Source organism: Biomphalaria glabrata, chromosome 18 (assembly GCF_947242115.1).
Source record: "Biomphalaria glabrata chromosome 18, xgBioGlab47.1, whole genome shotgun sequence".
Taxonomy (NCBI): domain Eukaryota; kingdom Metazoa; phylum Mollusca; class Gastropoda; family Planorbidae; genus Biomphalaria; species Biomphalaria glabrata.
The window spans coordinates 4,222,112-4,244,171 of record NC_074728.1 but is presented as its reverse complement, the minus strand read 5'-3'; the positions used below and the strand labels follow the sequence as shown (position 1 = coordinate 4,244,171).

Below are 22,060 nucleotides of genomic sequence, written 5' to 3'. Positions count from 1 at the left end.
TAAACCTAATGTATCTACAAACTAGATGTGTCGGTTATGTTAGACCTAATGTATCTACAAACTAGATGTGTCGGATATGTTAAACCTAATGTATCTACAAACTAGAAGTGTCGGTTATGTTACACCTAATGTATCTACAAACTAGATGTGTCGGTTATGTTAAACCTAATGTATCTACAAACTAGATGTGTAGCTTATGTTAAACCTAATGTATCTACACACTAGATGTGTCGGTTATGTTAAACCTAATGTATCTACAAACTAAATGTGTCGGTCATGTTAAACCTAATGTATCTACAAACTGTAATAATATCGAAAAACATTTTTTTTCATTAATTTTAAAAATTTTATTACTTTGGAACACACAAAAAACATGTACAAAATAAGCAACATTAATCACACAAAAACAAAAAACTTTTGTAGATTTTTATCTGTAGTTTGTCAATCTTGAAGATTTGACAGTAATTGATTCTGGAAAAAAAAAAGAAAAAAAAAGAAAAACATTACAAATACTTTCGTTACGAATAAAGTTTCGTCTTCTACTCAAGGATTTTTTCCTCGCTTACTAAGTAATGAATGTTTGAAAAAAACAAAAATCCAATGGAATATTTAGAGCCACTTTTTTTTTAATACGTGCAGAACCTGTAAGCTCCGTGACATCTACAGACGTTGAAGACCTGAACATTGATGACGTATACATGGTCCTTTTCGACTCCACTACATCTACAGACGTTGAAGACCTAAACAATTGTGACGTGTACAAAGTCCTTTTTGACTCCACTGGAGTTTCTGCAAACGAGAACGATACTGTTTGTGAACATGAGACAAGCTTATATTCGAGTTCATTCAGTTTGTATTTCAGAATTTTTGAAAAGTCTAATACTTTGAAATTATTATTTAATTTTTGGTAATAATATGGAAAATGTGACGTTGTCATGATTTTTATGAAAAATTAGATAAAATAGATGTTTTTTTTTATAATAAGAAATAATGTTGTTGTTTTTTTTCCACCCAATACAGGTCTCCAATATATAATTGGACGGCAATGTAATAATTATGTTTTTAATAAGAAAGCAGTTGTTCTCCTAACCCTTTCCGTAAATTCGAGAAATTGGTTTGTTACAGAAAGAAACTAAGACTTCTTAAACGCTTTCATATAAGCTCCAATAGGGCACGCATTGCTGAGGCCGCATTTTAAATAGAGATGTACTTGCGAGAGCCGGGACTGCTTATAGTTTTTTGTAAAAAAAAAATATATTTTTTAAAAAATGTTTTACATGTTTCGGATGTTCCTTCAGAGTTGAAGATAATTACTTTCTAGTCAAAACCTCCCACACGATGACGGGGGATGGAAGCAGGCAGGGTTTGAACCCGGGAACATCGATAAATCTGAACGACAGTCCAGCGGGCAAACCGCACGACCAGGTAGCCATCCAGCTAGTTCGATAGCTAGGCTGGGCAGTGCCGACGAGTCGTATGGTGGACGACCGTTTGACAAAGGCGGTGTGTTTTTTTTTTTTTTTTATGAGCTGAAAGGTGGTCGCTGCAACAGAGGTGCCCCCAACCAACTGAAAACACTTTGAAAGACCAGCTTGCATGCCAGTTTGGCTTTAATTGAAGAAAAGAGCACCTGGCAGCCGGTGGCTTCTGTACGAGACAGCTGTAGATTTATCACAAATGCCGCGGGATTCACATTTGAAAGCAAAATGTGGGGACTTGGCGGAAAGAAAATCTAAACCGACCACCAGCTGATAGCGGTTATGTTTTCGCTGGACGTAACAAAGTATGTAGACTGCAGCTAAGACTCTGTAGCCAGGTGTAATGCTTCTCTCCTCCTCTTCGAACTGGAAGACAAACCTTAATATTGTATCATTTATAAAAAAGGTAATTCCTTTGCTGTAGTTGTATGACAACTTACATTTCTGTTTATGAATTTTTGTAGTTGGCAGTTTGGTGTAGTACTGAAGAATATATTGATTATAACGTTAAATATTAAACAAAAAATGTATTGTGAGCTAGTCTTTAGGTGTTTTTTACCTTTGAGTAGCAAAGGTTCCTTCTTTTTCCATCGCTGTAAAAGAACTTGGTCTTGACGTTTGTCTGACCCTTTACATCCACAGCAGCAGACGCAGAGGAGGAGAAAGACCATAAAGTAAAACCAGAAGTTCTCCACTCGAAATCCAGTCTGTTTATGCGGGGCGTACGTCACTTTTGTCGTGGAGGTGATAGCCATTGTAGCCTCTTCGTAGTCCGCGCACCATTCCAGGCAGCCGTCGAAGCAATACGGACCTCCAGTTCCGTTGGCGCAGCTGTAACAGTAGCCTTCGTAGGTGCACTTTTGATCTATGCAGGAGAGGCTACATATGTCTGTGCACTCTGGTCCATAAACAGGAGGTGCACATTCTAAAAATATAATATAATTATTTAAATGATTGTGCCTTTAATGAAAAAAAAAAACAACAGGTGCTAAATACTATAAAGATAGATGGAAAAGAGGAATTTGAAATGTTAATACTATAATTTCCCAGCGGTCTTACCCGTTGATTTGATCCCTGGGTATATATTGTTTTTGTTTTTTTGACATGGATGGATCCTGCCCTTTTTTTTCTTACTAATAGCTTGGAGCAGTCCATGACACATGATTAGAATATGTCTTTTCTTCTCTTCCCTCCCTGTTTCAGGCTTAATAAAAAATCGTATTTACGCTAACTGACGATTTTCAGGTAATTTCAAAATATTCGATAGGCTCAATGATAATTTTTGGCCTATGCCCTTTTTTTTTCATTCTGCAAATCTTAATGCTTATATAATACTTTGGCTGTATCTTCTTTATTTTTAATCTTCAAAAATATTTTTTTTTGCGTTTTAGCAATACCCTTTTTGGCCAGTGTATTCTAGTACATGATACGTTTAATTGGAGTGGCCCGCTCTAAAACGCCCTCCAAAACAAGCTCACAAGTGACCTGTCCATTCGATATCACTTTTCTCTCCCCACACCTATCTCTAACCCCCCCCCCCCACACACACACCAACCCGGCCCCACTTAAACACTTTAATTTTATAATCTGTTACAGCTAATTGGCACATCTCGCATTATAATGATACTCCTCCAAACCATTAACTCTATATCCGTGAATTCGATTACTGGTATTACTTATGTTCCACCTCCAACGTACGCCCTATGAAAAGGTATTCGTACAAATGTTCTCTGAGTATTATTTATTATTGTTTATTTAATTCTTCATTTAGTATTTATATTATAATTTGGGTCACTATTCTGTCATTTTACCATCACAAAACAAAAAGTACAAGACACCAATAGCAAAGACAAACAGACACAAACACTCTTTTGTTCCCCTGGCAATCAAATCATTAAATAGAAACAATCTGATATAAACTTTGTCACATGTAAATTATGAGTGAGTCTGGTGTGAATGTAAATTTTTTATAGTTATAATATTTTGTTTGATGTAATGCACAAATTGTAAGACAAATTTCTTTATATTATTATGATTATTAATATAATTATGTTAGAAATGAACGAGTAGTCATTCTCTGGCGCTGCCAGGGTCGAGTTTCGCTAAAGAGAAACAAAATTCATCGTAGTCCCTTTAACAGTTTCCACTGAGGAATTTTCTGGTGATGTGGCAGGTCTGCAGCAGTACCGCCCTCTTATTATTTTGGAAAACTGTTGTGGAATGTTATATTTTTGGGAAGACTTGTTATAGTTCACACTATTAATTGATACATAATTTATATTCAAATGCATTTATTGCTCAATACTAAAATAATCTGTAGAAAAAAAAGTAATAAATGCAAAGTACCTCCATAAGCTTCAAATTCACAGATTGACAAAGCACTGTTTGAATTATTCAAAGTTATTTCCACACTCTGAGTATATTGGCCATGTCTAGTTCTATGTATGAATGAAACTCTTGGCTCCGTGATTCCGCTGAAGGTAGAGATGACTTGATCTTTGCAGTCTAACAATTGTACTATGAACGTTTCATTCAATGAAGCTGTTGATGAAACAAACAAACAAAAATACATGAAAGGAATTAAGCCTTGTAGATCTAGAAAGATGGAAACTTTTATTTGATATATTGTCACATGTTTCTTTATATTTGGAGATTATTGGGCCTACACCCTAATCCCTAATTTGAGTGCTGCACCAAGCCCCACTGAGTCTGGGAACACACGAAGCGCCCTGACCGAGTTTCCCAGTGGTAGGGGTTTCCCAGGCCTGGAAAAGCACAATACAGGACAGGCCACCGTCTTTGTATCCAGTGTTTGTAGATCAATTCATATGTAATGAATCCATATGCTATTAACATGCCGTTGATCCTCAATCCTCTTAGAACATTGTTTAATAAAATACAAATTGTCTCGAAAATGTACACTGATTAGACACTGATTGGACACACTGATTGGACACTGATTGGACACTGATTGGACACTGATTGGACACTGATTGGACACTGAAATAATTCACGAGACCAAGAAGCAGAAGTTATAAGAAATGAATTCAAATATAGACTGATTTATGCAAGGAAAGTAAATCCTTACCTCTAAACTGAATGACTACTTCAAATACAACTACAGGTGAGGGAAATGTAACTCTCCAGACTGGTTTTTTATCTTTGATATTTGTGGTAGAACATTTTTTCTCAGCGCTGTCTGTAATTCCATCAACGGAGAGTGACCCACGGCTGATAACTCCATTCGTGTCGTTAGAGTAACTGGACATTGATACATTTTTGCCAAGTGCAAGATTGCGGCCTATAAATAGTTTGACATAGTGTACAGGTATGATTAGTTAAGAGTTGGAATCAGGGCCTTGGGTAATTGGAGGCCCTAGGCGAAGAGTATAGGGAGGTTAAATGCTAATTGAATAGGGTGGCCCCCACTGAAATAGAAAAACAAAAAAATTAAGACCGAAAATTACAGAATGAATTATAAACCAAGATGCTTGTGTGTAATCGCTGAATGAACTCTTTACGTTGTGTCTGTTCTATTTATGTGAATGTTTCTGTTGTGTTGTCTTTATATGAGAAAAGAGTCCTTGTAATCACAACAAAGTTCCATATGGATCCACAAAGCGGTCTTGGTCTTAACAAACAGATCTTAACATTTGCAAATAAACCTTGAATTATAGTAGAGACTTAGAGCCCGGCTAGTGAAACCATAGAGTTAACTCTTTCTCTCCGTAATTATTTACCACATTCTGGTGGAATCAACGTTGGTATCGTCAGTACGGAGAGAAAGAGTTAAGCTATGTTTGAATCGATCCACGTTTTGCAATGATTTCTCTAGCTTTGGGAGGTCCCACACCATTCGGAGGCCCTAGGCGGCTGCCTAGTTTGCTTATGCATAAGGCCGGCCCTATTTGGAATTTATTTGAATTTGAAAATAAGGCCCTAACTTTTACTGAAACATAGAAAAGCAACACATTCTTAATATTTAATAAATGGAAATCTCTAAAAAAAAATTGTTTCCAACAAAAGAAAAGAAAAGCTACTTTGAGAGTATACATTCATGCCGCATTTGGCTAGACAGTTTGACATAATTACGTCATCCTTAGCCACTTACGAAGCATGCCAGGCACCACCCCCACCCCAGTTTTGCTTTTCTCTTCGTGGTTTGATTAAAAGGCAAGTTGCAAGATGAGATGAAAGTTTAAGAAAGTTTACTGCATGCCAGGTAGCAGCACTGAACACAATTTTACCTACATGGTTTCTCACAACTGTCTGTCTCATCGCGTGGTTAGCACTTCCGATAGTCGTCACATAAGTAGAGTTTGAAACTTACTCGCCTTTATCTACTTCCGTCCTGTGTTAGGCACCTAGTTTATATTATTAGTTAGTTAGAGACGCACCATACAAGACGTATATTGAACGGGACTAGTGACGTTCGGGGTATTTTAGATGATAGACTGAAAATCAGTTAGCGATAGGATTCTCTTGGGTAAAGACGTGTTCTATTTGACAGAGAAGGCTGTGGCCTTTTATTGGATTAAACTGATTAAACGTATTATTCATTGTTCATCAGTGTTGACCACATCTTTTCACTAGTTAAAATAGATGTGTGTTATCTTTGTGTTGTTGTTTAACTACATTGAATACACCCGAACAAGAAACCCAAACGCTTGCTGAGTAATTGATTGAAATCTAACAAACATCTACAGTTGACTTCAGCACAAGATAAACATCCATCACACCTGCAGCAGATTTACCAGGATGTAATCATTTTCATTAATACATTATCGACTGAAGCTTATAAATCACCAAAACCCAACTTAATCCTTAATTCGCGAACTTTCCTTTCTTGACTCTAAACGTTTTATTAAGCGATAGAGTGCAAACCGAAACCAAGCCTTGTTATTCTTTAAATTAGAGTTAATAATGCTGTTATCTGCCACAGTGTCTTTGGTATATGTCGAGTGATCGAGAGGCCAAGTGCGCTTGAACTTGGCTTGGCTACCTAGAAGAGGGCTCGAGGTTCGACACACGACTCGGGCAGAGTTGCGTTTACTGAGCGCCTAGATACCCCCTCCCCCACACCACTGGTCCACAAATGAGATTGGACCAAAAACGCTCTGAGCATGCTATAGGCATGAAAGTAGCGCTATATAAAAAAATAGCTATAAAAGGTATAGAGCTATATTGTTTTGGACGGTCTTTAACTTGTAGCACCAAAGTGCTGGTAAACAAACTATAGGCGCTGTAGGTGTATTATATCTTAACTTATAAAACTTGAAATAAATTGAATAACTTGTTTGTGGACAAAACTAAATAGAACTTTATTACAATATACACACACTTTTAAAAAAAAAAAAAAAAAACTTATGTTTTAAACAAATCTAGTCCATAATTTTAAAAATGTCTTTATGCTCTGGCTTTTTGGACTCATCCTACCCTAGTCAGCCTACGGACAGTGCCGCTTGTCTTGGATCATTCACTCTGTATAGCCAACAGCCGATGGGGGTAAAAAAAATGTCTCAATGCTTTTTAATCTAACACTAATCTAACGATACCCTAATTTGTACAATTTTTAATATTTTTGTATAGCCTGCATGCTCTCCCCTACCTGCGCTAACATAAACCGCACACCAGTGTCTGGGACTGTTGAGCGCACTAAACGAAATATTGATCTGACATATGTAGCCAGGGATGTTACAGCTGATGATCAGTGTGTCAGTTCCAAGTAAAATATCTCTTCGCTCCAAACAACGCCCTGCATAGCAAAGTCTTGAAGTGCTTTCGTACATGACTTGAAGGCCCTTTAGACTATCTACAGACAATAAACGAAAAATATAGATATCAATTCGTAATACGTTGTTGTCAGTGTATGGACTATAGATTTCTGTTACAGCATTGTTACACGGCTTTTACTTTCTTTATATATTGAAAACTACTGTGGCTCTACCACTACTATACAAACTTATAATAACAATGATAAATATATAGGCAGGGCCGGCCTTAGGCCACTGCAACCTATGAGACTGCAGTGGGCCCCGCACTTCCCTAGGCCCAGCGCTAATTCGAGGTGTAAATTATTAAATTGAACCATTATAAAATAATGGGGTTCCAGAGGCCTCCTGGTTTTCCAAGAACTCCTGCAAATCTTCTAAAGTTATTAGAATCTCCTGGAAACCCATAATAGTCTCCTGAAAAATAGCCAAAATTGTCAACTTTAACGCATATTCTACTAAATACTGCCAAACTCCGGTAGAAATTTTAGCTAGTCTGTCCACTAATGAAAGATACACTGCTTTCCCAAAACCCGTAACTGGTGAAAGAAGCTTGTCGCACCTCAAACTAAATCAAGAATTACATGAAGTCAACAATTCACGAAGATAGATTGAACAATTTGACAATTCTTGCTATTCAGCGTGATCTAGGTAGGAAATAGAACTTAGATGATGTACTGTGTGTCTTCGCTACATTCAAGGTGCGTAAAATTTGATCATGATTTTGTACTTAGTAAAGAATGAATAAAATATAAAGACGGATTTATTTTCTAATACAAAATCTTAAAATTCACTTATTATCCTTATCCCTACCCAGACTGGGCCCCGCGCAATCCGTTTCGCATTGGAGCCCCGCACTTGCAAAGGCCGGACCTGTATATAGGCTTATAAGATAATAGAGAAAGAAATATATAGTTGCAGATGTGTATCCAATACAGCTGCAGATGTGTATTCAATTAATTTTTTTTAGTTGCAGATGTGTATCCAATACAGCTGCAGATGTGTATTCAATTATTTTTTACAATTGTATTGCTAAGTTAAGTACGTTCGGTCATACTAAGTACATCAGTTACAAAAAGAATGTTTAATTTTATTTTTAAAGGGCAAAATTCTATTTAGTATGCATATAAGTAGAATATTATTTAAAACAACAATTAATACGTAGTTTTTCATATTGTCACGTGAACTGCAGCGCGATTCTACGTACACCGGACACTGAACAAAAGGAAGAGGAGATTCTTTTTACGAATTGATTTTTTTTTCCCTGAGGCTTCGAATAAGAGATTTACCCTTTACAGAATAATTAGATCATCATTACATGACATCAGTCAGGCCAGGTTCACATCGAAATTCCCCTTCACTTTCACCTATCCCTTGGTCTGCTGGACCGTTGAGGCACCACACAAGATTTGTCAGCCTCCTTTCTCCATTTTTCTCTATCATTTGCCTTCGATAGATTTTCATTCTGATATTCTTTCTGAAATGTTAACACCTGAATTTTTACCTGCATGGGTGGACCACTTCGAGGTGCTTCCCTATCAACTATATGCAACTTACGATCTTAATTCGAATCAAACATGGATATCACGTGATCCTATTGTCGTCGTTTTATCATCGGCCATCACGTGACCGTTCGTTTGAGTGAATGAAGTCCATTGATTAAGATATGCTCTATTTTTACTGTATTCATTGTAATGCATGAACAAGATTTATAACTTTGTAAGCCCAGGAACTAAAATATTTTTTTTTAGATCTTACCTTTTGATACAGCCTCTATTTTAATCCAGGAAATTCGAGTTAAACCAGGAAATCGTATTACGAGAGGGCTAGACGCTGTAAAGTTTTGTTGACATTTGGTGGCGCTACGAAACTTCATTTCCTCTTGACTTACTGTGGATGTCATTATCAGGTCTTCTGTGGACAGAGAGATTAATTTATTTAACTTGATATGCTACACTCTTGGATATACCTTAACAAAAAAAAAAAAAAAATATGCAATACTTCCAATAGTGATATCAGCCGAGGATATGGGGTAGCTACTAATCATCTCAAAAAAGTTTTTAATGAGCATGAATTTCATATGAAAATATTTATTACATGTCTGAAGGCCGCATTCCTGCCGACTTGCCATATCATGAGAAATGTCTATTAATCGGAGACTACAAACAATGAGTTCTACGAGGCACGAAGGCAGAGTGGTTAAGCGCTATGCTTTCAAACCTAGGATCTTCGGTTTGAATCTTATTGAAGACTTGGATTTTGAAATTCTGGAATTTTTTAAGGGCGCCTGAGTTCACAAAACTTTATTGGATAGCTGACTTAAGTAGAGAAAGTAAAGTCGGTTGTTTGTTGTTCTGGCCACATGACACCCTGCTCGTTAATCGTTGGCAAAACAAACCGATGACCTTAACATCATCTGCCCTATAGGTCACAAAGTGTTAACTTTACAATGATATTTTTTCCCGTAGAATGACGTCGAGCCTGGCAGAGCCAAAATCTTTAAAAGACATTCTACAATAAAAATATTATATCTTTATTATTCTTGAAATCACGGTGGCTGAGCTGTACAGCGCTGGGCTTCCGAACCAGTGGCCGGGGTTCGAATCCTGGCAAAGACTGGGATTTTTAATTTCGGGATCTTCGGGCGCCTCTGAGTCCATTCAGCTCTAATGTTTACCTGACATTACTTGGGGAAAAAGTGAAGGCGGTTGGTCGTTGTGCTGGCCACTTGACACCCTCGTTAACCGTAGGCCCCAGAAACAGATGACGTTTACTTTACTTTATTATTCTTGAGGAAATAGTCTAATAAAATGTGTACTACAAACATAAAACCTTATTTTAATAGCAGACGAAGTATATGTCCATATCACAGTTTAAAAAAAACATTACATGTGAAGATGACATCAGAAAGTCTGTCTGTATATATTATTTAAAAACCAGGAAACGAGAGTCTTTGTATCTGTTCAATTCAAAATTAAACTTTCAAGCCATGTATTATAATTAGGTAAGTCAAAGGTCAACATACTGTACTGACACTGCTGCCCAAAGAAACCTGGAAGACAGCTGACATTTTCCTTACAATCCCCAGAGGTCAAGCATTCATTGTTCTCACATCTGCACAGCATGTCACAATAAGTTCCATACCATCCAGGCAGACATCCTGGTAAATGAGCAGTTGTAGTCTAATGCTGTAATTGTTACAACCTGTTGCTATTTAGTGTGTTAATTATCATAAGCTTATTGATAAGCATAATTGTGTTGAATTATTGATTTGATTTGATTTGATTTGTTGATTTGAGGCACATCGGCACAATTTAGGCCATGTCGTGCCTGCACTGAATTATTGTAGAGAGAATCTAAGTATCGAAGCACATATTTCTTGCTAGAGTTTAGTTTTTACAAAGTTATATCAGCTCTGTCTGGGAAAAAGTTTGAACAAGAGTTCTCCCACTTCCCATTCTCGGATACAGTTGAAACTTTGCACTATTATTCTTTGTACCTAACAAAAATAAATTAAAACAGCACAATAAATCAATTTGTTAATTAACTATTTGTGCAAAAAAAATGTTTGTAAAATGTTTTACATGTTTCGGATGTCCCTTCAGTGTTGAAGATAATTTACTTCCTAGTCCAAACCTCCCGCAGGACGACGAGGGATGGGAGCGGGCAGGGTTTGAACCCTCGACCGTCGATAAATCCGAACGACAGTCCAGCGCGCAAACCGCACGACCAGGCATGGTTTAAACCCGGGACCATCGATAAGTCCGAATATGACAGTCCAGCGCACAAACCGCACGACCAGATCCATCCAATCATTAATCCAATTATTAGTAATGTATTATTTGTGCTAATTAATGAGATATATTGATGTATATATGGATTTATTCTCCTTATTTATGTTTTTGTTTGTTTGTAAAATGTTTTACATGTTTCGGATGTTCCTTCAGAGTTGAAGATAGTTTACTTCCTAGTCCGCAGAACGACGGGGGATGGGAGCGGGCAGGGTTTGAACCCTCGACCGTCGATAAATCCGAACGACAGTCCAGCGCGCAAACCGCACGACCAGGCAGCCATCCATTTTCAAGTTTTTTTTCCCACTTCTAATTATCTGATAAAGTTGAAATTATTCACATTATACGAATCAATAAAATAAAATTAACGAATTAAACAATAACCAGTTCATAAAGGGAGCTAACAATCAGACAAATTATATTATTGACAGTAATTACCGGTTCTTTTCCTTAAATACGCTTTTTTTAAAAAGGGTATTCCTTTTTTTTCTTTGCTTGCTAATTATCGAAATCTGTCACATCAATTATAAAAACATTTTTTAAATTGAGGCCAAAACTGCTTTTTATTTCTTGAGTTTCAGATTCTGTAGAAATATATTTATTCTATTAAAAATTACTTTAGTGTGAATCTACATTGTTGCCAAAAATGAGTCCTCCCTGTAAGAAATAAGCTTCCGGATAGCGGCAACATACAAACCCAACCGACCTGTTACGTCGCATAATGGGGGCAGTTTAGACCAAAAACTCAAAGGTAGTGACATCGGACTTATGACGTGGTGGCGGTATATTATCAAAGCTGACATTCGACCAGAGAATTGGAGGTGGAAGAAAAAAAAAGTGGCAAAAGAATTCTGCAAGACAGACAGACGGATAGAGTTAATATAAGCTTTGTAGAAATCCAGATAGACCCCATAATGAATCTTAAATATCCACATCCAAAATAGCCTTTCGATCCACCCTTCAGCCTGAATGAAGGCGAGACCAAACGTTTATTGAAGGCCCGAGCCTGCGACGTCACCGGACGTTAGACGCGTGACTTGAGTAATGAGCTGTTGGTCTAACAGCCCACATGTGGTGACGTCACAGATCAGTGTTGAGGCCTTCTATGACGACTGGTCTGGGACAAGGCCGGCCAAGTTCTATATGTGCCCTGAAGTCAAATGTGTTCCAACTAAAATGTTCTTGTACGTTGTTTAAAGAGAAATATGTTCTAGCCCATGGCATTCCAGAGGAAACTATCGCCTGAGAATCAAACAGCTACAACTAATGTAGGCGAGGAAATTTACTAGGAGTTTACAAATACCGTTTTCTGTCTGAACTGAGTTATCTTCATCTGTTAGACCGTCTCTATCGTCATCTGCAAAAAAGATAATTAATCTTTGTTATAGATTAGTTTTATATTAGATAAGATTGTAGATTAGAATCAAACTATGTTTATACTCAATAAATGAATAACTACGAAGTTACCAAACCCTGGTGGCAGATGAGTAGACCAGATCGTGGGGACGCATGCAACAGGCGGTCCGTGTCGATCACTCAATGGACCACATTCAACATCATAAACAAACAACACTGAGTCAAGTGCTTCCCTATCTCTTCTATACAAATTTAGATCTAATTTTTATCAAAAATGGTTATCACGTGACAGTTTTTTCTTCTTTGTTTTATCAATATTATCACGTGACCGTTCGTCGTAGTGAATGAGGTCCGAGAGACACACAGCGCTGCCACTGCTTACAACACGATGAAACAATACACCAGATTCTTTATGAATGTCGCGTTTGGCAAGAAGGGCGATCGGGACAAAGTTAATGGGGGGGGGGGGGGGGAGCGACAACTGGATCGTGTGCGGGAACAGATCTGTCCTTGTATGGGGACAAGGTGACCTTAAAGGGAAACTCCGATGGTTTTGACAATTTTTGATATAATATGTGTTTTGATTTACAGATAATGAATATATTCTACTTTTTTAAAATTTGCAATAATAACTTAGTAATTGATGTTTTTCCGACGTAATTTTCCTGCGCATCCAAAACAGTCAGACTTTCAGCGGGTTTCTATGTGACGTTACAAAGGAGTTTTAATCTATTGACTTATTGTATAACAGGAGACCTTACAGCAGTTTACATTCTCGTAAAAGAAATATATCTTGGTCTATGCAGTTAGATCTAGGATCTTGTAAGCAAAGAAAAAATGTGTATTAAAAGTAGATTTACATGCTTGACTAATCACGGCAGTGTGTATCTTCTCGCCAGCCCAATCAACACACAACAAACACTATCGCTTGGTTGTCTTGTCATGACTGACTACACGTAGTCTCGACTAGCCTTACACTGACCAGTTTGTTCGAATCATTCAGACACACGATCTATTTACTTCTTGGGATAGGAAGAGGCCTAGATGAAAATGTTACTTTTTTTCTCGTGTTGGTTATCCTAATGCTTTTGTATCTATCTATACATGTTTATATATATAACTGTATCATAGCTCTGGACTAGGCAGTCACTAAGCCTAACAGCCTAACAGCTACTGTAAGAATGAAGCGATACGATTGGTTAAATCAAGTTTCTCTTTCAGTATTGTTTATGGAAGTGACGCATGAAATAAATTAAAACAAAATCTCGCAGAACCCCGTTTTTTGGGGGGCGTGAAGAATTTTTGCCTAATTTATTAAATATAAAATTTTCTGAGCATTTAAATAAAAAAATGATATAATGTTTACTATTACAACTTTTTACGCAGAATTTAAATAAGTCAATAACTAAAATTTGAAAAACTATCCCTTTAAAACTCACTACACCAAGGGTAGGCAACCTTTTTCAACCGAGGGCCGCATTAATAAAATTTGGGGACTAGGCGGGCCGCATAATGTTCCGGAGCCATGGAACTAGTTATTCTTGTGACTACTGTCAAATTATTTTCAATAAACATCGACCTGTTCTAACACTTGATAATTTTCAAACAAAAAGAAAGCTTTTTTAAAGATAAATTGTGGTTGCTTAAAATGTGAAAGTTTTAAGTTTCTTAAAGTGTGGATATACAGCTTCTGGCACCCATAAAACTCCCGCGAAGGAACTGACTATAACTTCTCTTTCAGGTCATAGTTTGCTTGGAGGTATGTCATCTGGAGCTGGAGCTGATTCAGCTTCTGCATTAATAATTAGAAAGAAAAAACAAACTCTACGTGAACTGCAAATAAACACTACATCTATAGAACAAGTAAAGGCATATAAATAGCTAGGCGTTATCATCAACAACAAGCTTTCATGGGAAGACCACCTTGGAACTCTGACAAAGAAAACAGCCCAGCGACTCTTTTTTCTATACAAACTCAACAGTTTTAAATTAAACAAGAAGATCCTTGAGACATTTTACGGCGCAACTGTACAAAATCTGCTAACATACGGAATAAGTTGTTGGCAAGGCAACGCCTCATCTAAACTGTTGCAACGTCTAGAAAACATCATTAAAAAAGCATCAAAAATTACACTCACAACATTACCACATTTAAAGGAACCTTTTGAACAAACGTGCCTAAGAAAAATCGAAAAAATCTTGGAAGACAACGGCCACCCGCTCCATCAGAACTACGCCAGGTCGTCGCGAAGTGGGCGACTGCTGTCAATCAAAACAAGAACGGAGCGGTACAAAAACTCGTTCGTACCTCACTCGGTCAGACTCTATCACCGCCACTCATTGATCAGGGAACATGAAATGCACCAAGATACCTGTGTGTAGTCGCTGAATGAACTCTTCATGTTGTCTGTTGTATTTATGTGTATGTTTCTGTTGTGTTGTCTTTATATGAGAAACGAGTCCTTGTAATCACAACAAATTTCCGTAAGGATCAATAAAGCAGTCTTAGTCTTAGTCTTAATGGTGAACTGAGGCTATTGAAAACTGGTTTCAAGTTCTTGACGTCTTCAAATTTGTTTTAAAATTCCACAATCAAGGAATCCAAATAAGTCTTGTACTTTTCAAACATTTTAATAGAAATAGTTTCCCCTTTCAGCTAAGGTAAAATGATAAAGCCTTAATTTCTCTTGCTGGCCTCAAGAAATGGAATATCTTTGTTTGAAAAGATTTAAGATGCACATACCTTTCATGTGCAAACAACAAATTGCAATGCTTCCCATGATAAACACGAAGTCTGTCTTCAACTATCCATCAGAAATATTAGGCAGGGGTCACAGTCAATGTCCATCAAGGAACCTAACATGTTCTTCCTTGAGATTACATGTTGATCTAATGATTCGCCAGCGAATACCCCTGTGTTGCCGAATATCAGAATGCTTCAATTCCAAATCTTCACGTACTTTTCGGAACTGCCAGTCGGGGCTGGCCTCGGATACTTGGAGGCCATAGGCGAAGTGAATTCGGTGGCCCCGAATAAAATATAAAAATACAAAATAAAGGGAAAAAACTAAAATTATGCAATTTATTTAAGACCTAGTGTACTTGGAACAATAAAACTGAATTCAAGTTACGCTGTTCCTTTTCTATAAATCAAAGCGTATTTCCTGTGCGAGGCCCCCAACAATCATGGACCTTAGAAGCTGCATACTATGCCAAGGGTCGGACCTGTGCTTCATTCACAGTTACTAATGATGCAGCAGTCATATATGAATGATTTCAATGTAGCCTTCTTTGTAAACTTTCCAGTTACTAGGTTATGTTTGGGATATTTTCTTTATTTTATTAAAAAGGTTGTTTTTCTCAGTCAAAGCTCCATCAGTTGTTACCCTTGCCATCTTGTACAAGCCAACCCAACTCTTTCAACACAATTCTTCATAGCATTGAATAAATACTGGCCTGGGCTTATGTCTTCTACTGAATTTATCGAAATATTGCTATTAAATACAATGTTCGTTTACTTTAAACTTTTTAGAAGGACGTTTAGAGACAAAGTTTCTTTAGCCTCTCCATTATAAGTGATAAGAATCAAAAGTTTCAATAATTTCTATAGATACTTACAATGATTTATTTTTAATATATTTGCAATTTTATATGTGTAATGTGTGGGCACACTTCGGCAGGCCATTATTTGCCCACCCCTGCACTACACGATTTCTTGTCCGTGCTCTAAGGGAAGTAATATCATCATCATTTCTTACTAAAGAGGTTTCTGATACGGCGAGTGAGAAAAGAGAAGGGTTTGGCGTGGAGCTAGCGACCCCACCCTGTGAAACCACATTTGCTACAGAAACGGCAAACTTGACACGTAGCTTTTGTTGCCGACATTATATTAAAGTGTTTAAAGTGATAGAAATAAAGAATAAAACCTTTATCAGACCTTTTTCATTTGAAATTTCCTCGTCAATGTAACCATCGCAGTCGTTGTCTTTCCCGTCTCCGTCCTTCTGTGGGCTAGGCGTACACGGTGTTGTTGTTGTTGTTGTTGTCGTTGTTGTGGTGGTAGTTCTTCGTGTGGTGGTAGTCGTTGCTGTGGTGCTAGTTGGTATGGTAGTAGTAGTGAAAGTTGTTGACGTAGCCCTGGTTGATGAAGTTGTGGTTGTATGCTAACATATAAATAAACAGTAAAAATGAAAAATATAAATGTAAAATATAAATATAAAATAAATTTAAAAACAAATAGTAATGAAAACAATTAAAAGAGAGCTCTAGAAAGACGGAAACAAATGGAAACTGAAGTGAAAACTTAAAAACAAGAACTAAAAGATTTAAATGAAATGAAAAAAAATTAAAATAGTTTAACATATCAGATATTTTGTTTTGTCTATGTTTCTACATCATTGTCGGACGAGTGTATATATTTTGATAATAAACACTATTTTTTTAAATTCTTAATAAGAAGATTTAAATTTTAAGTCAAACGTACTTGTCGATAGTTAAAAATAATAATAGAAGTACTGTGGCTGAGTGGTTAGGCGCTTGGCTTCCGAACCTGGGTTCCTGGGTTCGAGTCGTGGTGAGGACTTAATTGAATTTCGGGATTTTAAAGGCGCCCTTGAGTCCAGCGAGCTATTATTTGCTTTCTGACTTTAGTTGGGGACATTGAAGGCGGTTGGTTGTTGTGATGGTTGCGTGACACCCTCGTACATTCGTGGGCCACAGAAACAGATGGACTTTACATCATCTGTCGTGCCCTATACATTGCAGGCCTGAAAGCGGAACTTTACTTTTTAAATAAACTTACTTTTTATTTTTTGTTTTTGTTTTTCTGTCTGGTACATATTTCGTACACTTTTTTTCCCCAACACCCAATTCCACATCAAACTGAAATTGTGCACAATTATTTCTTGTACAGGACTAAACAAGAATGAATATAAAAAAAAGCGATTGAACAACAAATGTATTAATTATTGTTAATTGAATTATTCCCCTTGAATTGGGTCGTCGCTTAAAAAATGTTAAACTACAAAAGATATCAATGAAATCTTCTATTTCATAAACACTTGGCTGGCACAGTGGTTAGCGTGTTAGCGTAAGAGGGCTTCAGCCCTCGAGTTTCAATATAAGTCGCACTTATTTTTTTTTTTAAATGAATTTAAAAAAGTGATCACGGTAACATTCAGGTAGATACTTCTTTAATTTCTCCCTCCCCCCCCCCCACCTCCCTTTCCAACAGGCCCATACAAGTGATAGGAAACCTAGGTCATTGAGACAGCTTAAAGCATGACAATACATTGTTTCTACTCGCACAAATTTATTATTGTTAGACTAGATCTATTACGAATTTAATCACATGGCTGATCCAAACTAATTGATACAATGACACTTAATATAAGCTTTGTGTTGTTGTTTTTTTTTTGTTTTTCTAAGTATTTTTATAATAATCATTTTCTTTTTTTTTTGTTTTTTTTTAGTTTGCTTGTCTTAATACTACTCTAGTGTTAACTGTAATTCTAATAACACAAGAACTCACTACGTACATCGTATGAATAATTAAAGTCTCTGCTTGTGTTTCCAAAGGTGATGGGTGTCGCATAGGAACTTTCATTGCCATGTCCAAACATATAGCAGCCAAAAGTTCGACCACTTTGAGAGCTCAGATAGAACGGCGAATGAAGGGTCGGATTCAACTGCATTTGTAAAATTCGTAAGCTCAAGTAGCTGCTAATAATGTGATATTCAGGAAAACTGTAGATAAAGGAAACTAAATAAAGTAAAGTTTCCCTTTTTCAGACCTTGTGGTCTATATATAGGAAAGATGATGTAAAGATCATCTGTTCGAGGATGTCATGTGGATGGCACTACGATCAACCGCCTTTACTTTTCCCAAACTAATGTCAGAGCTGGGTGGACCAATATTTGTTATTAGTCTTTCATCCTTCAAGTTGTCACAAATTTGGTCAGTGTTTAACGGAACAACTAAATTTTGAGTATTTCTCTCCCTTAAGCAGGGGTTCTCATCCTGTGGCTTGCGACCCCGTTGGGGGTCGCATAAGACCATTGGAATTTTGTTTCTCTTTATTTGTACTTTAGTAGATATGCAGCAGTAATCCTGAACTGATATAATGTAATTACGCAGATTGCAATTATTAGTATAGCTTTTATTTAGTACTACTTTCATGCTTATAGCATGCTCAGAGCGCTTTTGGTCCAATCTCATTTGTGGACCAGAGGGGAGGAGGGGGTATCTAGGAATTGGTTTTCCGTGCTGCCTTTGGGCGCTCAGTAAACACAACTCTGCCCGAGTCGGGTGCCAAGCCATTTCTTTTGGTTCGGATTCTATCTTTTAACCACGCTTCCCACCACTGTTATTAAACCAATTATGAAACGATAGTGAAGTGTCAAAAGAATAAAATAAAGAGCAGGAGTAACAAATATAGATCTAAGAGCATATAAAGCCAGACGACAAGAATGATAATTTAAGTCAATGTAAGAATACATGATTTTTATTCGTAGTTACTTTTTTTTTTCTTTTTTTTTTTTTTATTCGAAACTAATTGTCTCAGACCACAACTTCGTTGCTTCAGAATATTTTTTTTTAACAATTGAAATTACTGGTCATTAAATGCATTGCAACACTATTTCGGAATGAAACATTTCTGTAGTATGATCTAATCATGTCGTGAAGAAAATTTCATTCATAATACAACATCGTATTAGAGCTCAAGCTATTTAAGGAAATTAAATTTTTTACTTTGAAAAATTGTAACGGTCCAGCTAGAGTTTTTGCTGTGTGGCCAAAGAGCTAGTGATTCTTTTCAAGACATATGACATCAAGTGTTTAACTTCCCATTTCAGACCTTGTGGTCTATAGGGCAGATGATGTAAAGGTCATCTGCTTCTGTGGCCCACGGTTAACGAGGGTGTCATGCGGACAGCACAACGACCAACCGCCTTTACTTTTTCCCCAACGAATGTCATTAGAGCTGGGTGGACTCAGAGGCGCCCAAAGATCCCAAAATTAAAAATCCCAGTCTTTACTAGTATTCGAACCCAGGACTCCCGGTTCGGAAGTCAACCGCTCAGCCACCATGCCTCTATCATATGTTAAATAGCTAGGAAAATTTTTAAAGCCGTTTTTGAGATCAGCTATCCATGATACTGGATCAAGGTGACGTGAACAGAGGGATTGTAACAAAAAAATGCTAAAAAAAACAAACAAGATTTCTCGGTACAAAATCCTACCGCTAGCAGTACAAAAGACTCACCTGTTTAAAGCCATATCATTTAGCGTATAATCATTTAAGTCTTCTACAGCTATGACTACGATGTAATGATTGTTAAACGCGTCAGGCAACCTGCATAAAGAATGGAATGATAGATTTAGTATCTGAAACTGAACGATGAATTGTGTTTCTCTTTTACGAAAATCGATCCTGGCAGTGACAGAGAATAAATACTCGTTCCTTAGTAATAATAATGATGATAATAATAATAATAATAAGAACCGTCTTTAATGCTGTTAGAACTCACTGAAGGGAGAACATCTCTCCTCCCCAAAAAAGGGGATCCGAACCAACCATCAAACTATCGCCCTATCACTTGTCTGTCAGTGATGTATAAGCTATTAACTTCACTTTTAAAAAGTAAAATGTATAAATTTTGTTCTGCCCATAAGCTACTAGCAGATGAACAACAAGGTTGCATTGAAGAGTCGATGGGCTGTAAAGTACAGCTAACTATAGATGGTATTATATTGCATCAAGCTAATAGAAGAAAGAGAAATTTACACATGTGTTACATCGACTACTAAAAAGCTTTCGATTCAGTTCCGCATGATTGGCTATTAAAAACCCTGGACATTCATAGAATCAACCCAAGAATAAAACAACTATTGAAAGTCTGTATGAATAATTGGAAGATAAATCTGCACCTTAATCGTGATAAACTAGGTTCTGTGCACATAAGAAGAGGTATATACCAGGGTGACTCATTATCTCCACTCTGGTTCTGCCTAGCGATTAATCCTCTATCTACATTACTCCAAACGGTTTTAGGGTTGACACTAAATGTACAAAATGTGTGTCCCACTTATTATACATGGATGATCTAAAGCTATATGCAGAAACCGAGCAAAAATTACGCACCTTAATCAAAACGGTAAAATGCTTTAGTGACCATATCTGTATGTCTTTTGGCCTGGATAAGTGTGGCATCATAAGCATTAAAAAGGGCAAGGCAACGAACACTAACATTGAATTTGAAGGCATCGAGGAATTGAACTCCGCCTCTATTTATAAATATCTTGGAATAAACCAGAATGCCAAGATAAACCATAAGAAATTAAAAGAGGACTTTCTTGGCAAATATACGCAAAGAGTTAATAAAATCCTCAACACCAAACTGTCTGGCAGTAATCTCATCACTGCAATAAACAGCTGGGCCGTCCCTGTGCTCCTTTACACGTTCGGTGTGATCAAATGGACTGACACCGACCTACATGACATTGACAGACTCACTAGAAAATTACTAACCAAGTTTCGATGCCTACACCCCAAGTCCTTCACCATAAGGTTATACCTGCCCAGGAAGGATGGGGGTCGTGGATTACATAACATCTTCAAATTGTGTAAGATGCAAGTTTTAAAAATACGATCAAAACTGCTCGCCTCCAGCAACAAACAGCAACAAATTAGTTTCCTTCCTACGGAAATACGACTCCGATGCAACCCCTCTGAACCTACACAATGCTGATGTCAATATAGGTTTGGACGACGCAGGGTATGAGATTCGCCAATGGGAAGAAAAAACACTCCACGGAAAATTTCCGGCTTCATTACATGGGGACAACATCGACAAGGCTGCTTCCTTAACATGGCTCAAAGCAGGTCATCTCTACCCTGAAACAGAAGGCTTTGTTACAGCAATACAGGACAGAGTAATCAGGACAAAAAATTACGAGAAGCATATCCTGAAACTCAATGTTGTCGACAAATGCCGAAAATGTGGAAATGTGGGCGAGTCGATTGAACACATTATGGCAGGATGTCCAGCCCTATCAGAATCAGCCTACCTGGGTCGCCATAACCAAGTTACAAAGTTAATACACCAACACCTGGCTTTGACGTACAAATTGATCGGTAAGGACACTCCCCCTTATTATAAATACTCTCCGCAAGAGGTTCTCGAGTCTACTGAACATCTGCTGTACTGGGATAGGCCTATTCTGACCGACAAAACGGTAGATTTCAATCGCCCGGATCTGCTTTCATCGATAAAAAAGAAAAAACCGCTACCATTATCGATATCGCCGTACCACTGTCTCATAATTTGAGAAAAACTGAGATAGAAAAGCAAAGAAAATATGGGAACCTAGGCTTGGAGATAAGCGTCTATGGAAATTGTCCAAAATAACAATATACCCCATTGTTATATCAACCGAGGGGATAATAACAACTGACCTCACAGACACCTTCAAGGCCCTTAACATTCCTAGGAACATCTTCGTTGCCTGTCAGAGGGCGGTACTGCTGCAGACCTGCCACATCACCAGAAAATTCCTCAGTGGAAACTGTTAAAGGGACTACGATGAATTTTGTTTCTCTTTAGCGAAACTCGACCCTGGCAGCGACAGAGAATGACTACTCGTTCATTTCTAACATAATAA

At 37.4% G+C, this 22,060-nt stretch overlaps 1 protein-coding gene across 1 annotated transcript in view; it reads right to left on the bottom strand.

The window, feature by feature from the left end:
- Nucleotides 1–383: 383 nt before the first annotated feature.
- The window catches only part of LOC106068371 (uncharacterized), a 49,258-nt gene continuing 27,581 nt past the window's right edge, over nucleotides 384–22,060 (bottom strand). The window contains exons 12-23 of the mRNA XM_056017599.1: nucleotides 19,662–19,751; nucleotides 17,934–18,141; nucleotides 16,334–16,559; nucleotides 12,344–12,397; nucleotides 10,275–10,409; nucleotides 9,008–9,163; nucleotides 7,087–7,290; nucleotides 4,567–4,779; nucleotides 3,825–4,019; nucleotides 2,038–2,403; nucleotides 643–789; nucleotides 384–471 (exon numbers count right to left, since the gene is read on the bottom strand). Of these exons, the coding sequence (XP_055873574.1) occupies nucleotides 428–471; nucleotides 643–789; nucleotides 2,038–2,403; nucleotides 3,825–4,019; nucleotides 4,567–4,779; nucleotides 7,087–7,290; nucleotides 9,008–9,163; nucleotides 10,275–10,409; nucleotides 12,344–12,397; nucleotides 16,334–16,559; nucleotides 17,934–18,141; nucleotides 19,662–19,751 (2,038 nt within the window). The 3' untranslated portion in view covers nucleotides 384–427. The remainder of the gene's footprint in view (nucleotides 472–642; nucleotides 790–2,037; nucleotides 2,404–3,824; nucleotides 4,020–4,566; nucleotides 4,780–7,086; nucleotides 7,291–9,007; nucleotides 9,164–10,274; nucleotides 10,410–12,343; nucleotides 12,398–16,333; nucleotides 16,560–17,933; nucleotides 18,142–19,661; nucleotides 19,752–22,060) is intronic.